This window comes from Amphiprion ocellaris, chromosome 9, assembly GCF_022539595.1.
Source record: "Amphiprion ocellaris isolate individual 3 ecotype Okinawa chromosome 9, ASM2253959v1, whole genome shotgun sequence".
In the NCBI taxonomy this organism is placed as follows: Eukaryota; Metazoa; Chordata; class Actinopteri; family Pomacentridae; genus Amphiprion; species Amphiprion ocellaris.
This window is the reverse complement of record NC_072774.1, coordinates 34,964,877-34,989,416: the sequence shown is the minus strand read 5'-3', so window position 1 is coordinate 34,989,416 and position 24,540 is coordinate 34,964,877. Positions and strand designations below refer to the sequence as shown.

At 41.6% G+C, this 24,540-nt stretch overlaps 1 protein-coding gene across 2 annotated transcripts in view; it reads right to left on the bottom strand.

Moving 5' to 3' along the window:
* Positions 1–24,540, bottom strand: part of grik2 (glutamate receptor, ionotropic, kainate 2) — a 384,084-nt gene that overhangs the window by 211,226 nt on the left and 148,318 nt on the right. For both annotated transcript variants that reach the window (XM_055013796.1, XM_055013797.1), the window contains exon 6: positions 8,582–8,635. In XM_055013796.1, the coding sequence (XP_054869771.1) occupies positions 8,582–8,635 (54 nt within the window). The remainder of the gene's footprint in view (positions 1–8,581; positions 8,636–24,540) is intronic.

Genomic DNA, 24,540 nt, shown 5'->3' with positions numbered 1-24,540 from the left:
AAGGCAATGCCCCTTGCCACACGGCAAGGTCAGTTATAGCCTGGATGGAGAACCAGAACATTGGGACCATCCCTTGACCTGCTCAATCACCAGATCTAAATTCAATTGAAAACCTCCGGTCAAGCTTCAACCATGTCCCGAGGGAGGTGGGGGACATTGAGTCCGAGTGGACCATGTTCTGTGCCTCCATTGCTGAGGCGGCCGATCGTTGCTGTGGCCGTAAGGTGGTCGGTGCCTGTCGCGGCGGCAATCCCCGAACCCGTTGGTGGACACCGGCGGTAAGGGATGCCGTCAAGCTGAAGAAGGAGTCCTATCGGGCCTTTTTGGCCTGTGGGACTCCGGAGGCAGCTGACAGGTATCGGCTGGCCAAGCGGGCTGCAGCTGCGGCTGTTGCCGAGGCAAAAACTCGGGTATGGGAAGAGTTTGGCGAGGCCATGGAAAACGACTTCCGGACGGCTTCGAAGAGATTCTGGTCCACCATCCGGCGTCTCGGGGGGGAAAGCGGTGCACTGTCAACACTGTGTATAGTGGGGATGGTGCGCTGCTGACCTCAACTCGGGACGTTGTGAATCGGTGGGGGGAGTACTTCGAAGACCTCCTCAATCCCACCGACACGCCTTCTGATTCAGAAGCGGGGCCTGGGGTCTCGGGGGTAGATTCTCCCATCTCTGGGGTCGAAGTCGCCGAGGTAGTTAAAAAGCTCCTCGGTGGCAGGGCCCCGGGGGTGGATGAGATCCGCCCGGAGTTCCTCAAGGCCCTGGATGTTGTGGGGCTGTCCTGGTTGACACGCCTCTGCAACATCGCGTGGACATCGGGGGCAGTGCCTCTGGATTGGCAGACTGGGGTGGTGGTCCCTCTTTTTAAAAAGGGGGACCGGAGGGTGTGTTCCAACTATAGGGGGATCACACTCCTCAGCCTCCCCGGGAAGGTCTATTCAGGGGTACTGGAGAGGAGGGTCCGCCGGATAGTCGAACCTCGGATTCAGGAGGAGCAATGTGGTTTTCGTCCCGGCCGTGGAACTGTGGACCAGCTCTACACCCTCAGTAAGGTCCTTGAGGGTGCATGGGAGTTTGCCCAACCAGTCCACATGTGTTTTGTGGATCTGGAGAAGGCTTTCGACCGTGTCCCTCGGGGAACCCTCTGGGGAGTGCTCCGGGAGTACGGGGTAACGGACCACCTAATACAGGCTGTCCGTTCCCTGTATGACCGGTGCCAGAGCTTGGTCCGCATCTCTGGCAATAAGTCGAACTCGTTTCCAGTGAGAGTTGGACTCCGCCAGGGCTGCCCTTTGTCACCGATTCTGTTCATAATTTTTATGGACAGAATATCTAGGCGCAGCCAGGGTGTTGAGGGGGTCCGGTTTGGTGACCTCAGGATTCCGTCACTGCTTTTCGCGGATGATGTGGTCCTTTTGGCTTCATCATGCCAGGACCTCCAACTCTCACTGGATCGGTTCGCAGCCGAGTGTGAAGCGGTCGGGATGAGGATCAGCACCTCCAAATCCGAGTCCATGGTCCTCAGCCGGAAAAGGGTGGAGTGCACTCTCCGGGTCAGGGATGAGGTCCTGCCCCAAGTGGAGGAGTTTAAGTACCTCGGGGTCTTGTTCACGAGTGAGGGAAGGATGGAGCGAGAGATCGACCGGCGGATTGCCACGGCCTCCGCAGTAATGCGGACGCTGTACAGGTCCGTCGTGGTAAAGAGGGAGCTGAGCCGAAAGGCGAAGCTCTCAATTTACCGGTCGATCTACGTTCCTACCCTCACCTATGGTCACGAGCTTTGGGTAGTGACCGAAAGAACAAGATCGCGGGTACAAGCGGCTGAAATGAGTTTCCTCTGCAGGGTGGCTGGGCTCTCCCTTAGAGATAGGGTGAGAAGCTCGGCCATCCGGGAGGATCTCAGAGTAGAGCCGCTGCTCCTCCGCGTAGAGAGGAGCCAGATGAGGTGGCTCGGGCATCTAATTAGGATGCCCCCCGGACGCCTCCCTGGTGAGGTGTTTAGGGCACGTCCCACTGGGAGGAGGCCCCGGGGAAGACCCAGGACAGGCTGGAGAGACTATGTCTCCCAGCTGGCCTGGGAACGCCTTGGGGTCCCCCGGGAGGAGCTAGATGATGTGGCCGGGGAGAGGGAGGTCTGGCCTTCCCTCCTAAAGCTGCTGCCCCCGCGACCCGACCCGGATCAGCGGTAGAAGATGGATGGATGGATGGATGGATGGATGGATATATATATATATATATATATATATATATATATATATATATATATATATATATATATATATATATATATATATATACATACATATATATATATATATATATATACAGCAATGCTAATATTTGGATAAATGTCCCTTTTCCAGTTTCACCAAAACTGCGTGCTTTTGGTGGCCATCCACTGGCTTCTGGAAAGGTTCTGATTGCATCTTTGACTAGTCATTTTGACACAATTGGTGGATTTCAAGTAAATGACTTTCCCCTCTGACTAAAATAAAAACAAATAAAGGCTTCTTCTTCTCCAAAAGTGATAGGTCATGTGTCTTCGCAAACAAATTAACCTCACATCCATGCTGATTGGTGCAACGGTCAAGTTTCTGGACTACTGATCTGAAGGTCAGAGGTTCAAACCCTGATGCGACCACTGTTGCAGCCCTTGAGCAAGGCCCTTAACCCTTCCTGCTCCAGGGGCGCCATACCATGGCTGACCCTGCGCTTGCAATATGCGATTGGCATATGAGATTAATAAAGGTAGGAGGAAAAAAGCCAACCCTCACGATCTGCACATTCTTTCCATTCTTGAAGTCTGCCAACATGGGAGCTGCTGCTGTTCCTTAACAAGTCTTCCCCACACCACAGACCCTTACCTTACCTCTAATAAATCACACTTATATTTACACTCAATAAACAATCACATGCATTTCAATAGTAGTGTGGCCCTTGCCAGTGAAATGGAGGGGAATTGTTTTAGCTGAAAAACTTCAGGGGGAAAAAAAAAAAAAAAAGTGTGTTTCTGCTTCTAAACAAGCAGAAACACACCTGAACTGAAACACTCCCTTTCCTGTCCTACATCTATAAATGCCTGCTTGCCCTGTATACCGATTTCTTTTCATTTGCCTGCCCCACCTTGCCTCCTTCTTTTTCTGCCTCTCTTTTGTTTCTTTTCTCTTTCTTTTAGGTGGGGTCTGCAAGACCAGGAGCTGCAGCTGGTCGCCAATGAAGCTTTCCCCACACAGCAGCCACCCATCTTACCTCTAATCAGTATCACACTTACATTCTCACTTAACAAACAATTGTGCACATCCCATTGATGGTCTGGTTCTTAATAATGAGTTTATTAAATACCTGCAGCATCAGATAGCTGCAGAATCTACATAAGTGTCTCTAAAGCAAGACAGCTGTAAGCTTTTTGGCACACAAAATAACAGCACTGGTAACTTTGTTCCTTAATTCCTTGTGAATAGTAATTATCCCTTAAAATGGAGACAGGATCATGCTAGGTGGTAGTGGCAAGTCATGTTATGTACTTTTTTTGTTGCTTCCAGCTGGTGTTAAGAGTCTTTACTCTGAGTTTTATAAAATACCTGCAGCACCAGACAGAGGCAGGATTCACATGAATGCATCCAAAGCAACACCGTTGTACACATTTATGCATGAAACAACTGCAATAATTTCCTGACTTGGTTATAATTATAAATTAACCCTGACATGGAGACAGGATCGATCAGGATTTAAAAGTCACACTATTCTTTTACTGCTGGTTAAGTATTAGTGAGAATATTGTCACACATGGACAAAATTTTTAGTGTCTAGTAAATCATATATAAAGTTATTTACAGACTTGTTAAATATGCTTTTAGTTTAGCTTTAGTCTTTGGTATTGCATTGCTATTTATACATCACTTAGAGTCTTTTAATCTCAGCTAAATTACAAATATCACATGCATACACGCTCTGCAGTACTGTGGGGAGGTGTCTGAATTAAGTCATGAGGAACATTCATGGAAACCTATGAAATGGTGGAAAGGCTAGAAATTAAAATACTAAGGAAATAATATATGGCATAAACAAGCAAACAAAACCATTCACTGCTATTTTTCACTATTCTTAGCAAGAAATGTGGACGGCACAAATTTGATACCAAGTGGGACTGATTGCCCATTACCCCACTGCTATTTCATAAGGCTTATGCCAAGTACTGTTGTCACCATTTGCTCTTGGTTGGCAGAAATGTATATTTCTTTCACAATACACTGGTTATTTCAGAAGAAATTATTGTGGTGGCTCATCTTAACAGTGCAGTGCTTTCAAATGCTTCTCCACCTTCATCTATATCTGCCAAAATGAGTGGAGAGAGTGGAGCTACAATTATGCGTGTATGATCGACAGTGTCTCTTGGATAGTCATAAGAAAATGTTTGACTGCGAAGACCACTGCTCGACTGTGTTGAGCAAGTTTGGACTGCGATTCTGAGAGGAACCAGAGACCACCATGGCCCTGCCTAGAGCTGCGCTGGAGAAGGGATGCTGTACATTCTGCAACAAGATGCAAAAGTGGGGCAAGCAGAGAGAAGTGCAAGGAAGGCTAACTGCTAATCCAAATAGGCAGCAGTTCCTGCAGTCACTTTGGTAAACATTTGTCCTCTGGGCAGATGATGGATTACATCAAACTTTGGATAGTCACAAGGGTGAGAGAATACCGTGTGTTTGTTTTCATTGAGACTGACAGAAGCTTAACAGTCATTTCATGGACAATTAAGGCACGTCACTTGCGGCATGTTTTTTCAGAATATATCCGGCTACAAGTCCTTCTTCTGCAGAACAGGTTAAGATGAGCATCTTTAACACCTTGTTCAGCCAGGCAGTAGTGCCTCATACCTCAAAAGGGCTACCAGCATCCCTGTACCCAAGAAGTCAAACCCAGGCTGCATGAATGACTTCTGTTCTGTAGCTCTCGTCCCTATAGCGATGAAATGCCTCAAGTGACTTTTCTTGAAGAACATCAATACCCACCACCTTGTAAACTTAGATCCTCTACAGCAGTGGTTCCCAAGCTGTTTGGCTTGGAGCCCCCCCTATAAGCTGCTTCTCACCGCCCCTCAGATCTCTGGCGCTCCCCCTGGGGGGGCGTGGATCCCAGGTTGGGAACCACTGCTCTACAGTTTGCATACAGATGCCACTGTTCTACAGAGGACTACATTGCAACTCACTCGGTCACAGCTGGAGAGAAAGAAACCCCAATCCAGGTTCCTTTTCATCATGTTCAGCTCAGCTTTTAACACATTAATTCCACAGCAGCTGGCCAAAAAGCTCAGGTTGCTGGACATGAATGTTGGTCCCTGCAAAAGGGTCTTCAACTTCCTGACAGAGACAGCAGACAATCAGGGTCAGCATGGCATGTACCTGCCAGATGACCTGGACTCCCCCACCAACAGCACGACCATTGTCAAGAAAGGCCAATAGCAATTCCGAACACTGCAGACTCAGAAAGACAGGCCTCCCCAGCACACACTTTACCGCCTTCCACAGGGATACCCTTCAAAGCCTTCTTATCTACAACGTCACGTCCTGGTATGGCAACAACAGGGCACCTGATCATCAACAACCATATAGGGAAAACAGCCAGTAAGATAATTTTTGCCCTTCTCCCATTCTAGGTAGAGATTTTTCAAGCATGCTAGATTAGCAGAGCTTGCACAATAATCAAAGACCCTCACCATGCATTCTACTGTTTGTTTTCTCTCCTGCCTTTAGGTAGGAGGTACAGAAGCATCTCTGCCAGATCCAGCAGGCTGCCAAACAACTATTTCTTATCAGCCGTATCGATCATTAAGAGACTGTGCCTTGTCCTGTCCCACTAACATTCCCACAACACACCTGTGCAACCTCTAACCCCATACCAGCATGTTACCTGAAACAAACCAACCGCACAGCCCTACATGACCTTAATACACTGTGAATGATAGTATGCACTTTAATACTAATTTCACTGTGCAGCTTTTGAACCTATATTTCTTACATACATTTTCATAGTTATTTATTTATATTTGTTATTATTTTTATTTGCACTACACTCTGACTGGTAGAACACTAGTTGTTGTTGTTGTTGTTTGTTTTGTGTGCAATAACAATAAACAAGTCCTGAATCTTGAAAACTTGGTTAGTGGTGTACCAATATGTGAAGTGAGCCATTAAAAGCAAAAAGAGAACATGCAACACAGTATCAACATTTCAAAACATAAATATTATGCAAGACACTTCAATGCATTGTCCATCATGTGTGTCAAATCCACCTCTCTTTGCCTCCAAAGGACGCGAGAACAACTCAATTCAAATTTCCGACTCAAACTTTTATTTTCCTTTTAGTTGGTTGGTCAAGATATTGCAATAGGTTGTAAACCTTTAAAGACAGAAACAAAGTTTACACCATCAAACACAGAACCAAAAACTTGGCATATTAACCATTTAAATGAATCAATCACTTAAACCTTTTAAAGCAAATAATGAATAATCTAATTAAGTGTCAACATTTTAAGCCTTTTAAATTGCATAACATATAATTAACATGTTAGCAAAGTTTAGTAAAGTTTAACATTTAACAGAACATATATGTATTCTATCTTTTTACTTTAGTTAAATTCAAAATAAAATATCTTAATTCAACTCATTTGACATAAAATCAATGAAGTAAATGCTACAGCTTTCATTAACCAATCACACAGCAGTTAACATAAACTTGACCATATTAAGAAACATTTCAGAACACCAAGAAAGCAGATAAACCTTTCACCAACCATGAATCCATGAATGGACTTGGATCTCCTTTGTTCTTTCCTTGTGTCTCTCTCCTCTGAAGATTGTTTGAGCTTCCTCCAGTCCTTCCCAGGTGCTCTAAATCAGTGATGACTGATTAGGTGTCAAACACCAGGTGTCAAGCACCTCTTTGCTGCTGCTGGTGCATTCTGGGAAGTGTAGTATTTAGGTCCCATGTCCTGAGATTCAGCTCAACAATGTGAAAACCTCTATCAGGAAGGTGCTGCACCATTTTGGAAAATGGTCCAAAACAGAATGTGTTTTTTGTAATCTGGTACAGTATTTAAACAAATAAATGTACACTCTGTTTAAAACTTGTCAGTTTTTATTATAAGAGCTTTACTGAGCAAAATAGGAATCATGGAAGGGGTGTGACCACTTATGTTTGGTTACATCATTTTTTTCAGTTTTCATCCATCCATACAATGGTAGTTTTTTTTACTTTCTAAAATGCTTAAAAACTAATAAATACTTTGATCCAAATGCATAGTAATGATAATTCAGTGATGCAGAGAGCTCAATTACCCCCATTTACTGTTGTCCACTAATTATATAGTTGAAACCTTGATCTCTTGCTCTTGTCCACATGTCAAAGTTTTTAAAGCTCTTCACTACAGTGAACAACAAAAACATGTCTGTGTAGATTCTCAGTAATCCAGGTCAACGGTAGCTTCAGCAGGTCCTAGCTTCAGTAGAAAGTGACTGGACTCTTTTAGGTTGTTATAGACATTTCACCTAATCCAAACAAACAAAAACCCCCAGGCTTCCAACCTACCACACTGAAAATTTTAAGCTTTGCTGAGCGTTTGGTTTGTTTCAGTGAACTAAACATTTCAATGACAGTGCTCACCTTTCTGCATGCAAATGTTCCCCCAAAACATTTCCCCCATTGCTATTTTGAGTGGACACAGTGGCTGCATCCTTAGCTTAGCTCCACTCAATACGATTATGATCAGTTTGAAGAAGTACAATTAACCAGAGCATTTTTTCCCTGAACAAGCAGAACCAGAAGAAAAAAGATAAGAAGGAAACTGACAAAATAAACAAGACAGAAAAGAACAAGACAGAGGAAGATGAAGAGCAGACTAAGAGGAAAAAGAACACCGTAAAAGAAGAAGTGGAAAACTTTACAAGCAATGTTGCAAAACACTGTGATATTATTTGGCTTGGAAACCACATTAAATGGTATTCCATGTCATCATTCACACAAGTCTGCAAGGGTGCATGAGAACCATCCATGTGCAGCCCAACATTTGTGACCACATGGACTGTCTGTATGACAAGTGTGCCAGCTGTAAATGTGCCAGGAATGCAAGTGGTGCTTTAAACAAATGTTTGGTATGAGAAGAGACCATGATGACATTTTCCTGTCATCCACACTATTAAATACATCATTAAAAGAGTTGTAATTGAAGTAATCACTACTGGGCTTAGTGCAAGCTTTGATTGTTCATGCTTCCCACCAACAGAGCCAAAACACAGTAGGAAGTCCTAATTTCTACAGAAACCCTGTGCTATGTCTACCCACTGTGCTCCGTATAAACATCAGGAATAATCACTAATATGGTGCTACAGCCTAATCTGTAGGCAGCTGGCATTTTCTATTTCTGTTTTTCTGTTTTCAATATGAGGGAAAATTGGCTATAAAAGGGAAAAAGGAATGATAGCTGTTGACCAAATTTTGGGGCATGTAACAAATCTTCATATGGAATATGGAACTATGAGCACAAACTGATGACAAACCGACCACGCAGTACAGCCTCTTTCTCTGCTTACCAGTGTGGTGAAGATATAGTGATAATACTCTGTCATCATCCCCATGGCGAGAGCCTAAGACACAGAGTGACAGAAGGAGGCAGAGAGAGAGATTGGGAGAGAAGAGATTTATATATGAATTGGGTGGCACAATACAATGTTTATTCGGCACACAGCTACACACACATGCATTTGTGTGTTTATGTGACTGTTTCATTGGCTGTATGAGCGTGTAATGTGAAGAGGCATATATTCTGCCACACTGCTGCAGCCACAGGCTCAGAGATAAGAAACAACCACCAAGAAGACAAACAGCCACATAAAGCAAGTGCGAGACACAGCTCAATCTCATCATTTACAGGAAATACACACACAACCACACACACACACATATATCATAGAAAATCTGGTTATATATATTTCATGAATATATCATATAACGTTACATATTGTTGTGATTGACGGTTTGGAAGCTGCTGTTTATTTGAACTAACCAGTGCAAAATAAATCAAAACTAAAAATACCAGCCCAAGTCAAGTTCACCTTTCATTGATTCATTTTGAAAACAAATTGTCATCACTTTATCATTTTATCGTATTTGACATTTGCGTGGAATTTGGTCATAGTTCCATGATGAATTATTGACTTATGGCCAAAAAGATGCTTTATATGGTGACCTTTGATCACTGATTCTAATAGGTTCCACTTTGATTCCAAGAGAACATTTGTGCTACATGCAATAAAAATGTTCACAAAAATGAGCAAACATGAGGTCACAGTAACGGTGACCTATGACCACCAAAATATAAAGAGTTCATCCTTAAGCCCAAGTGAAAACTTCTGCCAAATTTGTTAAGACATTCAAAATACATTGTGTTAATGAGAAAGGGAGGGACAGACAGCCCAAAAGCATAATGCATCCAGCATTGGCTGTCACCACTGCAGAGGCATGGAAACCAGCATGTGCGATACTGTTGATCTGAATGAAATGTGTGAAAATACAAAAGTGGTATGTAATAGATCCCTCAAGCGTCTCTGTTCAGAACAGACTTTACAAGAAGAGGTGCAACATTTCACACTGACAGAGTAGTATTTAGAGCACAAATCACTAAATGTTATGTTTATGTTTTAGCATCGTTTCATCACATTACTGCATATGTCAGTGCAGCCAAGTAAGAAACATTGGGCAATGGAGAGCAAAAAGTAAGATGCTGAATACCACAACAATGATTTTTTTCCTTAGTAAGCGTTTTAAAAAATGGATTGTTCTCTTCACTTTGGAGTTGACTTGCTGCTCAAGACACATACGGACTGGATACACTGAAGTAGCCCTGGTAAGGTACCTGAATTCCCATTATGTCCAATACTGCCATTTCTTTCAGCATCTCACTTAAATACTTTTGTTTAGTTTTATTTAATAAAAAAAATGCCATATTCTGAAATCCTCAAAATGACCTATGGTAAGCACAAGAAGCTGACATAAGAGTTTGGAAATCAAAATAATTTCAGTCTGGAAACACCTGATTAAAGTCAAAGAGAACAAATCTGATCAGACTTTTGGTTATGTTTTTACTGATTTGTTTTATTTTGTTTTTATTTTGTCCTATGGACTATGGTACAAAAGACCAGATCTGTGTCTAGAAATGCACCCCTGAGAGGAGATTGTAAAGTACAATCAGTTTTTTACCCCCTGAGGGTAAAGGTAAGTAGGAACTTTCAATGAGCACTGTAGTGGTGTCTAAGACTCTGTAACTGACTAGTAACCTAAGCCAAGTATGGCAGTCCTGTTGAGCTTTGGATTTATATCTACCAAGGCTTTAAAAATAAGCATTCATTTTTAAAATTGACGTCTTTACCTAACCACGGTGTTAGATGGCATTTAGAACAGTTCTTTTGAGAATTTGTAGAATACTCAATACTGTGTATACAATTCAATTAAATTAAATTTAATTTATATAGCACCAATTACAATTCAAACTGTCTCAAGACGCTTTACAGAACCCATATGCCTGAACTTCCAGAGTAAGCCCTAAGGTGACAGTGGCAAGAAAAAAACTCCCTCTTAATGGGAAGAAACCTTGAGCAGAACTTGGCTCATATGGGTGGTCATTAGTTAGTATTGTTGGGAAAGGGAAATACTGCACTAGCTTCCTGTTTATCTTGTCTCCAAACAGCTTATTTCTGTGTCTGAAAACAGTTCAGAAACATTAGCCTGTCAGCTGCAGTGAATTCATTTGCTGACTAAGATATTTACATAATAATGTAAATGTAGCCTGTCAGCATCCCTTAATCCAAAATGAAAACTGTGATGATTTTACCACCCCGAGTAGAATCAGCTAGCTTTAGTATAGTGACACTGACCACTACTGACATTAAAAAATATGGTGATGAAAAACTCAGGGCTTCAGGGTCTTCTTAATTCAGTACAATCTATGAAGAACTTTGAAGAGTAACTAAAAATAAAAGAACTTAACCAATATCAATAGGACATCATATGCAGACAGTAGGCTAACATTATAGCATATTAGATTAGCATACACTAATCAGCCACAACATCAAAGCTAGGTGTGTAATATTATGTAGGTTTCCTTTCCACTACCAAATCTGCTCTTTTCATGACCTTTACAAGACCTCTTGTATCAGATGCTCAATCAAATTGAGATCTGGAGGAATTTGGGCAATTTGAAGGTCAGGTATCTGAACTCTGTTTCGTTCTCCAAAGCATTTCTTAAGCGTTTATGCAGTGTGGTGGGGAGTGTTACCCTGCTGGGAGTGGACACTGCCCTCAAGGAACATTTTTGCTATGAAGGGATGTACATGATCTGAAACAGTGTTTACATATGCAATACACATCAAAGTGACATCAACATGAATGCAAGGATTGAAATCTGGTTTCCCAGCAGAACATTGCCCAGAGCATCACACAATCTCCACCAGCTTGTCCTCTTTCCATGGTGCAGACAGTGCCATCTCATCCCCAGGTAAACAATGCACATGGACTTGGCTAGACAAATGGTGTGAAAGTCTAGAATTACCATCTTCTGGCTGTATGCCTTTTGCAACCAGTGAGATTGCAGTTTATATATCTTTGTTGAGGTCAGGGTGGCCTTTGACCTTTGACCTCCAAAGATAGAATCAGTTCATGTGCCTGATTTGATGAAACTCCCTTCTGGTCTTCCATAGATTTTGCATGCAGGAAATTGGGATTTATGGAGGAGTACAGGCAGATGTTTCCATCTAACCAAAAAACATAATGCCTCTGCTGTTGCTGGCGTGAAGGCAGAAAAATGTGACTCATAAGACCAGGCCACTTTCTTGCATTTGCACATGGTGAGGTTCTGATGCTAATATGGCCATTGTAACCGGTTTTGGCAGAAGATAGGGGTCAACATGTTCACTGTAACAAATCTGCAACTGCACGATTCTTTACACAACAAACTGTGAATCGCTCTGTGCGAAAACCTTTCATTCATTCATTCATTCATTCATTTATTCTTTATTTCATTCATTTGTAAAATAAAAAAATTTAATGTAAATACAAAGGTTCTCCAAACTAGAATGAAAGGGAGCAGAAAGAAGACGTCTCATTTTATCTTCCCCTTTATCCCCAAAAATCAATTTACAAAAAACATACTAAAATCATCATAGCCACTATTAAGTGAATTGGGATGGTGGACAATAGGAAATATAAGCCATATGGCACATTTCTCATCACAGGCAATGTGACATTACTGAACAATAAGATGAACGAACAATCAATCCAGATGTGGAATCAAGAGGGCTTCCATGAGTGTACTGTGTTTCACAGACACATGGCAAAAGGAATTACTCTGGATCCCAATTTTTAGATAGTCCAAACAGACAAGAATAAAAAAGTAGCAAGGAAATCGGTGGAGGGCATGTTGCTTTTATTAACAATAAATGCTGCAACCCTCATCAAGTTGCTGTAAATTAATGTTTGTACAATTCACATATTTAACTGTACATACCCAGGTCATTCTCACATCCCTCTACTAGCCTGGTAGCCATGTGTGATAGTATCCATTCTGTTACACGAGACTATGAACCCAGTGCTTCGTTGTGTACTTTTTTCTTTCTTATATTTCTTGTATTCTTGACCAACTTCCACAAATTTGAAAAACTGTTACAAAGCAATTTCCCCACATGCATTGGTAAACTTTTTTCTGATTCTGATTCTGTTTTGAGTAGTTTGTTCTGCAGTATTTCTCATTTGGGATCAGACTACATGACCAAGCCTTTTTTTCCCTCTTGGGCATCAGAGAGCTCTGGGCACCCATGACCCTGTCACAGGTTCATCATTTGTCTTTGCTTTAACCAGTTGTTGGTACTTATCACTGCGTACCAGGAGTGTACCACAAAACCCAGTTGTCTAGCCACCTCATTTTGGCCGTAGTCTTACCTTAAGACACCATGTGAGGAGACAGTGCAGAAAAAAATCTCAATACACTTGTATGCAACAAGTGAACTATTTACATTGGTACATGATTGGCCAGGCTTGAGTGACTGTTTACATTGATTTGCAAAACATATGACTGATCAATGATAAACAGGGATAAAATCTCTACATGATGCAAATATTAAATCTTTGATAAGTGGAAACCCAGATCATTGCTATTTTCTCAGCAGACCTAGGAAGACATCAAATTGTGAAGAAAAGGCCTGGCATGGTCTACCAGCACCAAGTCAAACCCAGCATCATCTTCCTGAAGGAGCGACTGGTTGCTAACTTTACGCAGTGAACGCTAGAAAATGTCAACCAAAATTACCCTGTGGCTGCTACAAACATGATGGTAACAAGCGAGGCCTCACAAGGCCCATGAAGTAGCAACACCACAAACTGAGTGTGTCTTAAACCCATATGAGACACAACACATATGACTGGTGAATTATAACAACTCTGATAGAATCACAGGTAAGGATATTAGGTCAGGGCAGAGGACTACATGTGGCCAGTCTGGCAAGAAGGTGTAGCAGTCACTGTGAACTTAGAATGCTTAGAAATTGCTTATGATTCCTGGAAGAGGTGATGGCTACCGGCAATGTGGTATTAAGGGATTTCAAATTAGTAAAGTAAAATGCATCTTCAACTGTATCCATATTCCACAGATGGACAGACAGATGAATAATTCCTTGGACTGCTTTATTACTGTACTATTACTGTAGTTTATTACAGTTCAAATCCACACCCTCCACCGGAACATAGATTCCCCTACCAGTCAGTCTAGACCCAGGCTCTCTGAACATTTTGCCACTTTATGATTCATCTGTTCCTAACTGTTGTTTGTTGTGCTGCCAGTTCTGTGCCCTGCCTTTTGCGTTGTTTTCTTCCTGCCTCCTTGTTAAAACAATGGACTCACTCCAGCTCAACATTCACAGACCTTCTGGAGCACCTCCATTACTAGATTACGTTTTGTCATATATGACCTTGGGCTCATTTTGCTTTACCACCCTCCAGCAATTTAGTCCAGGCAATTTATGGTTAGACCTAGGACAAATTACAAATGTTTTCACGTGTGCTTTTTTCTATTCTCTCTGTAAGTCAAATGAACATATTAAAAACATAGAAAAATATATTTGGTGGAACACAGTTAAATTCAGCATTGCATTTTGGATAGCAAAAAGGTTAGAAACACATTCATCCTTAGTAGGTAGATCGAATAATATTGTATTTAAAGTACTAACATCAATATCAAAATGCTTTAAAACACTGCTGGTGATAGTTCTTAATAAAAAAAACAAACAAACTCCTAGTTCAATAAATTCTCTCAAATATGGTGACTCAGCAGTTTTCATAGATACTTAAAAGTAGGTTTATATTGTGGCAGAATGCTTACCATCCATAATGTTTTATGTTTAACATCCCATACCCGTGAAGGAAAAATTACTCACTTTCTCATGACTGAGGTGTCCCCTCAGCTGTTAGTTTATGAAATCCCAAATGCCGGTGTGTCTGCCAACTGCAGTCACCCTAAATCAAGTGTAGGTACCAAGTCACCCCAAATTACTCTACAAGATGTCACCCTTGACTCATGATTCTCCTAAATTGAGGATACAAACCTGTTTATGGTTTCTCTGTCCCTAATACGACCCTGAGACAGACAGATGCTTGCTAAGATAACGTAGGGCTGAAAGACAACTGTTTGTAAGGAAAACAAGGTTATATTGTGGTATTCTTGGCCAGATGGAGCCTGAGTTAACAGTCCTGTCTTCATATTTGGAAGTGTAACATAAACATGGCATGCCTTCCAAACGATATAAGTACCCAAGGCTAGAGAGACTCTTTAGAACTGATGCTGCCAGTGCTCACATCACTGTTACTCACTGTATCCTTTCTCCTGAATTCAGTAAACCTTATACTCAACATAAGCCATCTGAGTCTCCAGAGTGTCTCTGAGTTTGACTCCTGATTTCCTCTCCTGACATCGCAGAATTCCCTAACAATACCCACCAACCAGATGGGTTTCTTTGGGTCTATTGGTCACTTGATGGGAGGATTTGTGCTACAGGAGCTCCTCGCAGTAGTCTATGCAGACAATACTATTGGACATGGCAAAGCAGTGTCTTAAGTTGTGAGAGGACATCTCCTCTCTGACGCAGCACTTAACTAGTGTTAATGTTGCAACCATGTGGGCTGCAAAGGCACTTACCACGGTTTTTCCACAAGGGGATTCACAACAAGACGTTCCACAACAAGACTCAGAGCAAGACAAGGCTCATGAAACACCAGCAGATGGTAGAGATCCCGCAGAAGACAGCTCCCTCACGTTTGGGGAAGAAGTGGGTAATGCTGATCTCCAGGAGTTACTCTCATGAAGAAGCTCTTCGATGGAGAGGCATCAGATATCGATGGTCAAAACATTGACTCACTGGCTGAAGTTGGTGAGAGGATCCAGCAAGAGAAGAATGCTCTTCAGAAGCTACAGCTTCAGTATATGGAGATGGTTGACATATTTCGACGATTTCTAAAGGCTTAACAGACAGGATATTGGGGTCTCCATCTACAGTGTTTGCATGATATGCAACCATATTTTGCAGCCTCTAGGCAAAACCTGTACCTGAAGAGTGTTCACATCTACCTGCAGAAGATGTCCAGACTGAAACATAAGAATCCAGAAGTGAACCAGCATTTCAGTGAGGGGTTGCATGTAGCTCGACGGTCAGACAGACCTTGGGCAGAATTGTTGACAGACCTTCTTATTGAACAGTGTCTGAAGCGCAGTATCACAATGACTGGAGGCTTGACACGTGGTGGCAGCTTGACAGAGACCCAGAGCCTTGTGTCTTGGCCCACCAGATGGTCCTTGATGGTGGAGCACTGCCTCTGATGACGGGGCTGTGATTGAATAAACAGACCATATACCAGTAGAGTATGGAAACTTTGTACTTTCCATGGACAGGCAATTCAATTTTCAATTTCAATTCAATTTTATTTATATAGCACCAATTATAGTCAAATTGTCTCTAGATGCTTTACAGAACCCATATTCCTGACTCCCAGAGCAAGCCAAAAGGCAACAGTGGCAAGGAAAACACCCTTTTAACAGGGAAAAAACCTCGAGCAGAACCCGGCTCTTTATGTGGGGGGACCCATCTGCCTGCTGGCCGGGTGGGTTGAGAGGGACAGAAGAGGTAGAGAGGTAGAGATAGAGGGATAGAGGTAGAGGGGAAGAGGGGGAGGTAGAGGGGTAGAGGTAGACGGTTAGAGGTAGAGAGGTGGTGGGGGTGGACAAGGACCATAAAACACACAATTTGATACATGCATGATAAGACAGATGATATATGCAACCTGTATATATGTTCTATTTGAAGTATGTAGTACATATATCCGGAGCATAATTACTTGGCAACCCTTTTGCATGTACTAGATGTGCAGATGGACTATCACTGATGTCTGGTATTTGGTATCAATGTAAACAGGACATCCAGAGGTTTGCAATGAGGAGTCATTTGCATTTATATGTTGAGTAGATCAAAAGTTACACAATGTCTCCCCTACCCCATTGTGGTGATTGTAAAATTCAAGGTTGCTGTCATTTATATGATTGCACTTGGTGGCAAAATTGGACCTCTTCCACCAAATATATTTTTCTATATTGTTAGTATGTTATTTCCACACACTTTAGAAACCAAATAAAGCAGGAATAAAAACATTTGAAATTTGTCCTACCTTGAACTGCTTTTGGTCATAGACTGCTTGGACTAATTGTAATGAGGCTTTAGCCTACTTGCTCTTCAGTTGTTTGCCAGCTGTCCTGTACTCTACTGATCGAGTTACTTAGAAGAAGAAGGGGGCTCATATGAAGTCAGACTGCTCTAGGCCTATAGGGAAGGGCAGGATGACCTGTGTTGACTTGAAAATCCTCATTTTCATTTTGTAGCTTCCACCATTCTCCCAATTCCACCCTTGGGCATTTCATAAAAGAGGGCCTCTTACCCACTTCAGTCTCAAAAATGACCAACAGCATCTTTGCTACGTGCAAACATTATGAAACAGTTTTTTTATGAAACAGGATCACTGAAGTGTCTAACCACCTTGGTTTTGTACTTGACTCAAGGCAGAAAGATAAACTTGGCTGGGCTGAAGTAAAGTTTTCTCACTCAGTGTTTGTCAATTTAGAATACCTGCTCAACACGTGTCTCATTGAACAGTATGCTGGTATAGAGAATCACAGCCACTGTAGGAAGAAGAGATGAAGGAAGACAAGAAGAGGGCTTTACAACTGGCCTGGAACAGATTATTTTCTTCCTGCTTTTAGACAACTTAAAATGTCTGCACTCAGCAAAAGTCCACTCCCACCCCCTTAAAAAAAACAAAAAAAAATGCTAGTCTAGAATCACCACTGTTCTTAGTGGGAAGAGATGAAGGAAAAATAGAGCAAGGAAAACAGCAATCCAATGAGGCTGCCTGTAGACAGACAACCATATACTACTGTAAAACAGCTGTAACCCAAATATACGTACAGACACTTATCTTTAAAGATGACAACACGGATCATCACACACTGCACCCTGACTCAGGTGTCACAACGGAGTGGAAAACTACTCTTGATACAAAAGAGAACATCTGGCTCTCTGCTCTGTGTATTATAATACTAGTCAAATGCAAATCAGAGTCGTGTGTGTGTGTGTGTGTGTGTGTGTGTGTGTGTGTGTGTGTGTGTGTGTGTGTGTGTGTGTGTGTGTGTGTGTGTGTGTGTGAGACCAATAGCAACAGGTCTATCAAACAATCATGACAGTTTTTTTGTTCCCATGTCTTGTGTCTTGTTTCATCCAGTGGGTGTCTTGAGTAACGCTAGACAGGCAGGCCAGATGCTAATTAGTTTTTCACACCTCTTCCATGCCTGAGCAGTGAAGTCTCATGACCACCCTTACCCCACACACACCCATCCCCCAACCCCACAAACAGGATCCGTTTCCGGCAAACCTGGAGTTCACAGCTTATGAACTGCCGATAACTGCCAGGAACTTGGTAGGTTTTTGGCAATTCACAGGGCCTGATTTTTCATGCAGTGACAGTGAACCATGGGATGGTAGTGTTATGGTTTGGGACTGCTTTGCTTATACAGGACCTAGACCACTTGTCATAACTGATGGAGCCATGAATTCTGCTCTTTATCAGAAAACCCTCCTGGAGAATATCTGTCATAGACTGTATAATAAAGATGGATGCAGCAACTGGCTCAATAAATGAAGCCTACTCAAAAGTGTTAAAAACTTGCAATTTCACACCATCCATCAGGGGATGGCTCCAAAAAGCTCTGGCTCCATAGACCCCAATTCTACACGGGAAAAACTAAAATTTGATAGACTGCTTTTCTATGGCTCAGGATTTTTTTTTTTTGTTTGTTTTCATGGTCAAAACAAGAGATCAGGTGGCCAATCTTAAAATAAATCAATATAGAATTTTTAATACAGCGTTAAAATTTTTCAAAGTCAGGGGGCATGATTGACAGTCTGGTCTGGAATGATTGACAGGTCATCTGGATGAGGTAGCCTCGACACTCATTCACCATAAACTCTGTTCTCCTTGTTTGGATAAATTCTGATATAATAACTGTTAACTTATGTATCATTGGAGCAGCAGAACATTTTCCCCAGACAGTTTTCCTTTCTGTTGGCTTGTTTTAACCAGTTTTCTACCTTTGGGTGATTCTACCAGCAGACACTGAAAGGACTCTGATAGGTTGGTTAAGTAAATGTTTATTTTCTTATTGGTGCCGGTTTTACTGCACTTCATATGCATCTTTAGTGTCAGATATAATGTGTGTCATGCACTCCAGATGTTGGTGGAGATCATTTCTGTGTGTGTTGACCAGAGAAGAGAGTTAGCATCCAGTGAATATAAGCTTTAATGTGAATTAGTGATGCTAACCGAGCTAGCTGCTCAGTCGTAGCCTGATTAAAGTTAATGTAGCATTAAGCTAAGAATGTCTGTGTTGTGTTTCATTTAAACAGCTGAAGTGTGTTGTGTTACTGTAATGTCTTACATTTAGTTAAAAGAAAAAAGTCAGTGGAGACGCTGAATCACATTAATGTAATGTTAAGAAAACCAAAATGTGATTAAAACAGTAACGCTAAGGTTCTGTGTTGTCAGTCCTGAATATCTGCTGAGTCTCTGAAGTTAAACTGGAGAAAACAGTAAATCTACTCTCAAATAGTCAATGTGCTGCTGTACAGCTAGATGTTTAATGACTGATTCACATGTTATAGTGCTTCTTACTGCAGTGTGGATTAGAAAAATAGCCTCCCAGAATATGACCAAAGTAATGATGAACACTACAGTTATTACAATTAAATTACAGCACAGATAAGCTGAACAATAAAATCCTCTCCCCTAAAGCTAGAGTAACGACAGGCCTTTCTGTCTTTTAGTGTTTGTAAAACTATATGACATAGGAAATCTGTCCAGGGTTACTATAAAAATGAACCTCTACTGTTGATGCTGATACTGTGACATCTGTCTTCATCTCAGGTGTCTCATGTTCACTGTGAGGATCTTCTGAGTGAAGCCAACAGAAGGAAAACCTCATCTGATTGTGAAGAAGGAGACTGAATGGACAACATCCTCGGTGAACCACTTCCTGTTTAACTTTCACTTCCAGAAGGACAGACCAACTGTTTCAGCAGTTTATTATTCTCTATTCTTAGTATTCATGGGTTCCATTTATCATCTTAACTTCATCTCTGCTGTTGTAGCAGAAATACAATATAAAAAGTATGTGTTATTTATAGTAGATATGCAGCATTAAAACATCATCACATTCAGGGCAGGAGCTTCATTATTTCCTTTATTGCACATTTAAAAACTACATTGTTTAACAATTAACAATTAAAGATGTGTAAACACATGAAATAAATGGATGAAATAAATAATGTGTTGCTGACTGAAGTGTAAATACTGAACAGTCACAAGACAAGTTGTACTATGAAGAGAGGAGCTGAATCTACAGCATTATTGTTGTTACTGGATGGATGAGGAGGACATCAGTGCTGCTCTTCCTCACAGTGATGAAGGAGAAAAGATTCTTCACTCAGACAACCACAGCATGATGTTCATGTTCTCTGGAGCTCTCAGTCCATCAGAGCAGATGTTCCCAATGATCCAGACCAAGGCTGGAAGGAAAAGACACTAACAGTGAGGAAAAGATCTACAAGGTTCTTTTGTTGCTGGAACATTAAATATGAGAGTGAATACATCAGGATATGAATGGAACACAATAGATTATGTTTTTTGTCCTATTTAAAAAAAAATCTTTTGGAAATGTCTATTTTCCTGGTTGAGGCCAAATAATATTTTACTGTCGATGGACAATAAAATTCATTATCTTTTTATTCTAATGTATCATTAGCATTAACATGAGCTCCACACAGTTATCTGACTTTACAGTGTTGTAGAGAAAAAAAAACTGCTGTTCTGTTTTACATTAAATAGCAGCAGAAAGTACCACTCTGTGGTCCAGTGTGATGGTGGGTAGACCTCAGTAAAGTTATTGTTTCTGAAAGAAACTTTTCAACAGATGTTTTTCTCAGTGAAATGAACAGAAACTGTCTGAACCAAAAAAACAGAGATATTAACTCAGAACTGAACTGTTCTTCATAAATTGTACTGACAGATTAACTTTCATCAGTAACAGAGTTCTGTGGAGGAACGTAACGTAGATTAATTCATATCTATTGATCATTAAGGAACTGCACATTGAGACAGCAGTTATCGATCTGTTATGACTGATCAGCTGTGACCTGCAGGACACTTAGCTACAGCATACAGTTAACTGATTTATGACACTGGCAAACCTGATTTAGCCTCAGTGTTAAGATTAAGTCAGGAAACGTAACCTGAGATTTACAGAACAACTTTAAAACATGATGTTAGAACATACTTACATCAGAGATTACAGTGTGATGCTAACTTAAAGAAACTTCAGCAACAATAGATTAGGTCACTGCTTTATATGTAATATTGTCCAGATATGGAGAAGAGTACAGCAAGTTACAAAGACGACTTTAACACATACCTGTACAGTTTATCTTCACTTTTGAAAGCTAACGTTGTTCGCAGCAGCATCGGTAAACAGCAGCAGCCGGTAAATGTGGGTGGGACAGAGAGTCCTTGGCTCTCAGTCATTCTGACCAATCACTGCTCTCCGGCTCCGCCCTCTGAGAATCTTTTTTTCGTCTCTGGCTCCAAAAATCCAAGATAGCAACCAAGAAGTAGCAAAATCCTGGCATTGTTTTCTCAGTGCAGAAATCAACAGATGACATCATGGTAGCTACATCCGCCTTTATTATACAGTCTATGATATCTGTCCCTCAGTTCATGATGTGAAGCATCAATGTGTCATGCTGCATGACCCAAAGTACATACAAGTCCCCCTCTGAATGACCCCAAAATAATTAAAGTTTTCAAGTGGCCAAGTCACAGTCTGGCCTTGAATCCAATTCAGATGCTGTGGCAAGACCTAACAAGGGCAATTCCTGCTCAAAACCATCTAATATGGCAAAAAAAAAAAAAAAGGAAAAAGAACTATTCTGCAGAGAAGAGTGGGCCATGCCCATGGAAAAGACAGACACAAGCTATTGCAAATGTTTAACTGCAGCTGTTACTGTCAAGTGTGGCCCATTATTATTATTATTATTATTATTATTATTATTATTATTATTATTATTATTATTATTATTATTATTATTATTATTATTATGTGTCACTGGTATTTCATGGTGGAGAAGAAGGATTCCAGGTCATTGTCACTAGTAAACACATTGTTTCCTTAGAAAAATGTGATGACTGAGTTGTAATTTAGACATAACTGATCTGAAGTCTAAAATTGTCAACTATGTTTACTGTTTTTAATGGCAAAATACTATTAGCAACTGCAGTTATTCCAGTCATCAATTATAGTTTTTATACTAGTTTGGGTAACTGCAAATTTGACAAGACACCCATCAACAAACCTGTTTGTGTTTTGAGCAACTAACAAGGGAAAACTTACAGAGATAATATGGGATATTCTATTGGGTAGAAGGTGTAACTTGAAACTGGTAACAGTGAATGTGAGCAACAGTTTAAAGCACCACAGTGAAGTGTGCTTTGGCAGGGAACAACATTAAGAAGCTATCTTTCATTCACACTTTTGCAACTGTCTCTTACTGCTTTCTCACTTTGAGGATTTGATGATCTACCTCAGCAAGTACACAAGTGTATCCAGCAACATCTACAAATATGTACAGTGGGTACAGAAAGTATTCAGACCCCCTCAAACTTTTCAATCTTTATTATATTGCAGCCAATCGCTAAAATCATTTAAGTTCATTTTTCCTCATTGATGTACACATAGCACCCCATATTGACAGACAAACACAGAATTGTTGACATTTTTGCAGATTTATTAAAATAGAAAAACTGAAATATCACATGGCCAAAAGTGTTCAGACCCTTTGTTCAGTATTGAGTAGAAGCACCCTTTTGAACTAATACAGCCATGAGTCTTGTTGCGAATGATGCAACAAGTTTTTCACACCTGGATTTGGGGGATACTCTGCCAAGGTTGGATGGTAAATGTTGGTGGACAGCCATTTTCAGGTCTCTCCAGAGATGCTCAATCGGGTTTCAGACAGGGCTCTGGCTGGGCCATTCAAGAACTGTCTAAAAGCCACTCCTTTGTTTTTTGCTTTGGTCATTGTCTTGAACCTTTGGCCCACTCTGAGATCCTGAGCACTCTGGAAAAGGTTTTTGTCCAGGATATTTCTATACTTGGCTGCATTCATCTTTACTTCTATTGCAACCAGTCGTCCTGTCCCTGCAGCTGAAAAACACCCTCAAAGCATGATGATGCACCACCATGCTTCACTATTGGGTTGGTATTGTCACTGTCACAGCCAGAGGCTGTGATTAAGTGGCAGTGCTCTCTCCTCCTCCGGCCTGTTTTTTTTCTCTCTCTCTAGGTGTGTGGCTGTGGTGGGCAGCAGGTGTGGCTGATTACCAATCAGCTGATTGGGTGCAGGTGGGAGTTGCTCATCAGGCTGCTGGGCTCACTATAAAGAGCGACTCATCTTCTCAGTTGGTGCTGGACTGTCTCCTAACTCACAGTTAGTGTTGCTATCAGATCTGTCTGAGCCACTGCATTTCCCAGCTCTGCATCTAACCCTGTTTTCTCTGTGCAGTATTGACTCCTGCCTGCTTCTGTTACCATCTCTTCTGGTTGGAAAGCCACCTGGCAGAGGCTTCCAGACTCTACAAGGACTGGGGATTTCTCCAAGAAGTCTCGCTAAGCTAAGGAGGACTCTGGCTGCTGCCACACCATTCAGGAATGCCATTCCACTGGGAGCTGGAACCCCCGTCGCAGTCAACTTACCTACATGCCTAAAATACCAAATGCTGGCTGCTGAACACCTTGGACAGGAATCCTGGGTTCTAACCCCATACCAGAGAGAGAGACTGTTCAGTTAAGTTCTTGTTCCAAGCAGCATCAGACAATAGAGCATTGTTGTTTTGTTTAATTGGTGTTCCTGCTAGTGCAGTGGGATTCAGGGATAGAGTTTGGGTACTTTGTGTGGAAAGTAGTAGTTTTTGTTTTGTAGTTTACCTGCTCAGAGGAATTAAACGTGGGTTTACTGTTCTGTATATAGTCTTTACACCCTCCTCTGAGAAGTATTGTTTTGTTACGCTGACTGCGTATTATAAGTGACTTCTGTTTCCGGTTTAGAGTTCCATTTGTAGTTTTTGGTTTTGCCCTTTGTGCAAATAAATCTTGTTTCATTTAAGTCACTCGTCTGCTGTCTCATTTCCCTGCTCTTGGGCCTCTGCACCCGCCGTAACAGGTATTGTGCAGGTGATGAGCAGTGCCTGGTTTTCTCCACACATGCCGCTTAAAATTAAGGCCAAAAGTTCTATCTTGGTCTCATCAGAACAGAGAATCTTATTTCTCACATTATAGGAGTCCTTCATGTGGTTTTTGGCAAACCAGCAATGTGGGCTTTCATGTGTCTTGCACTGAGGAGAGGCTTCCATTGGGCCACTCTGCCATAAAGCCCCAACTGGTGGAGGGCTGCAGAGATGGTTGACTTTCTAGAACTTTCTCTCATCTCCCCACTGCATCTGTGGAGCTCAGCCATAGTGATCTTTGGGTTCTTCTTTACTTCTCTCACCAAGGCTCTTCTCCCTGATTGCTCAGTTTGGCTGAATGACCAGCTCCAGGAAGAGTTCTGGTTTTCTCAAACAATGTCTATTTAAGGATTTTGGAAGCCACTGTGCTCTTAGTAACCTATTAGGTGTGTGCCTCTTAATCAAGTCCAGTCAATATAATTAAGCACAGCTGGACTCCAATGAAGGTGTAGAACCATCTCAAGGATGATCAGAAGAAATGGCCAGCACCTGAGTTAAATACACTATATTGCCAAAAGTATTCGCTCACCCATCCAAATAATCAGAATCAGGTGTTCCAATCACTTCCATGGCCACA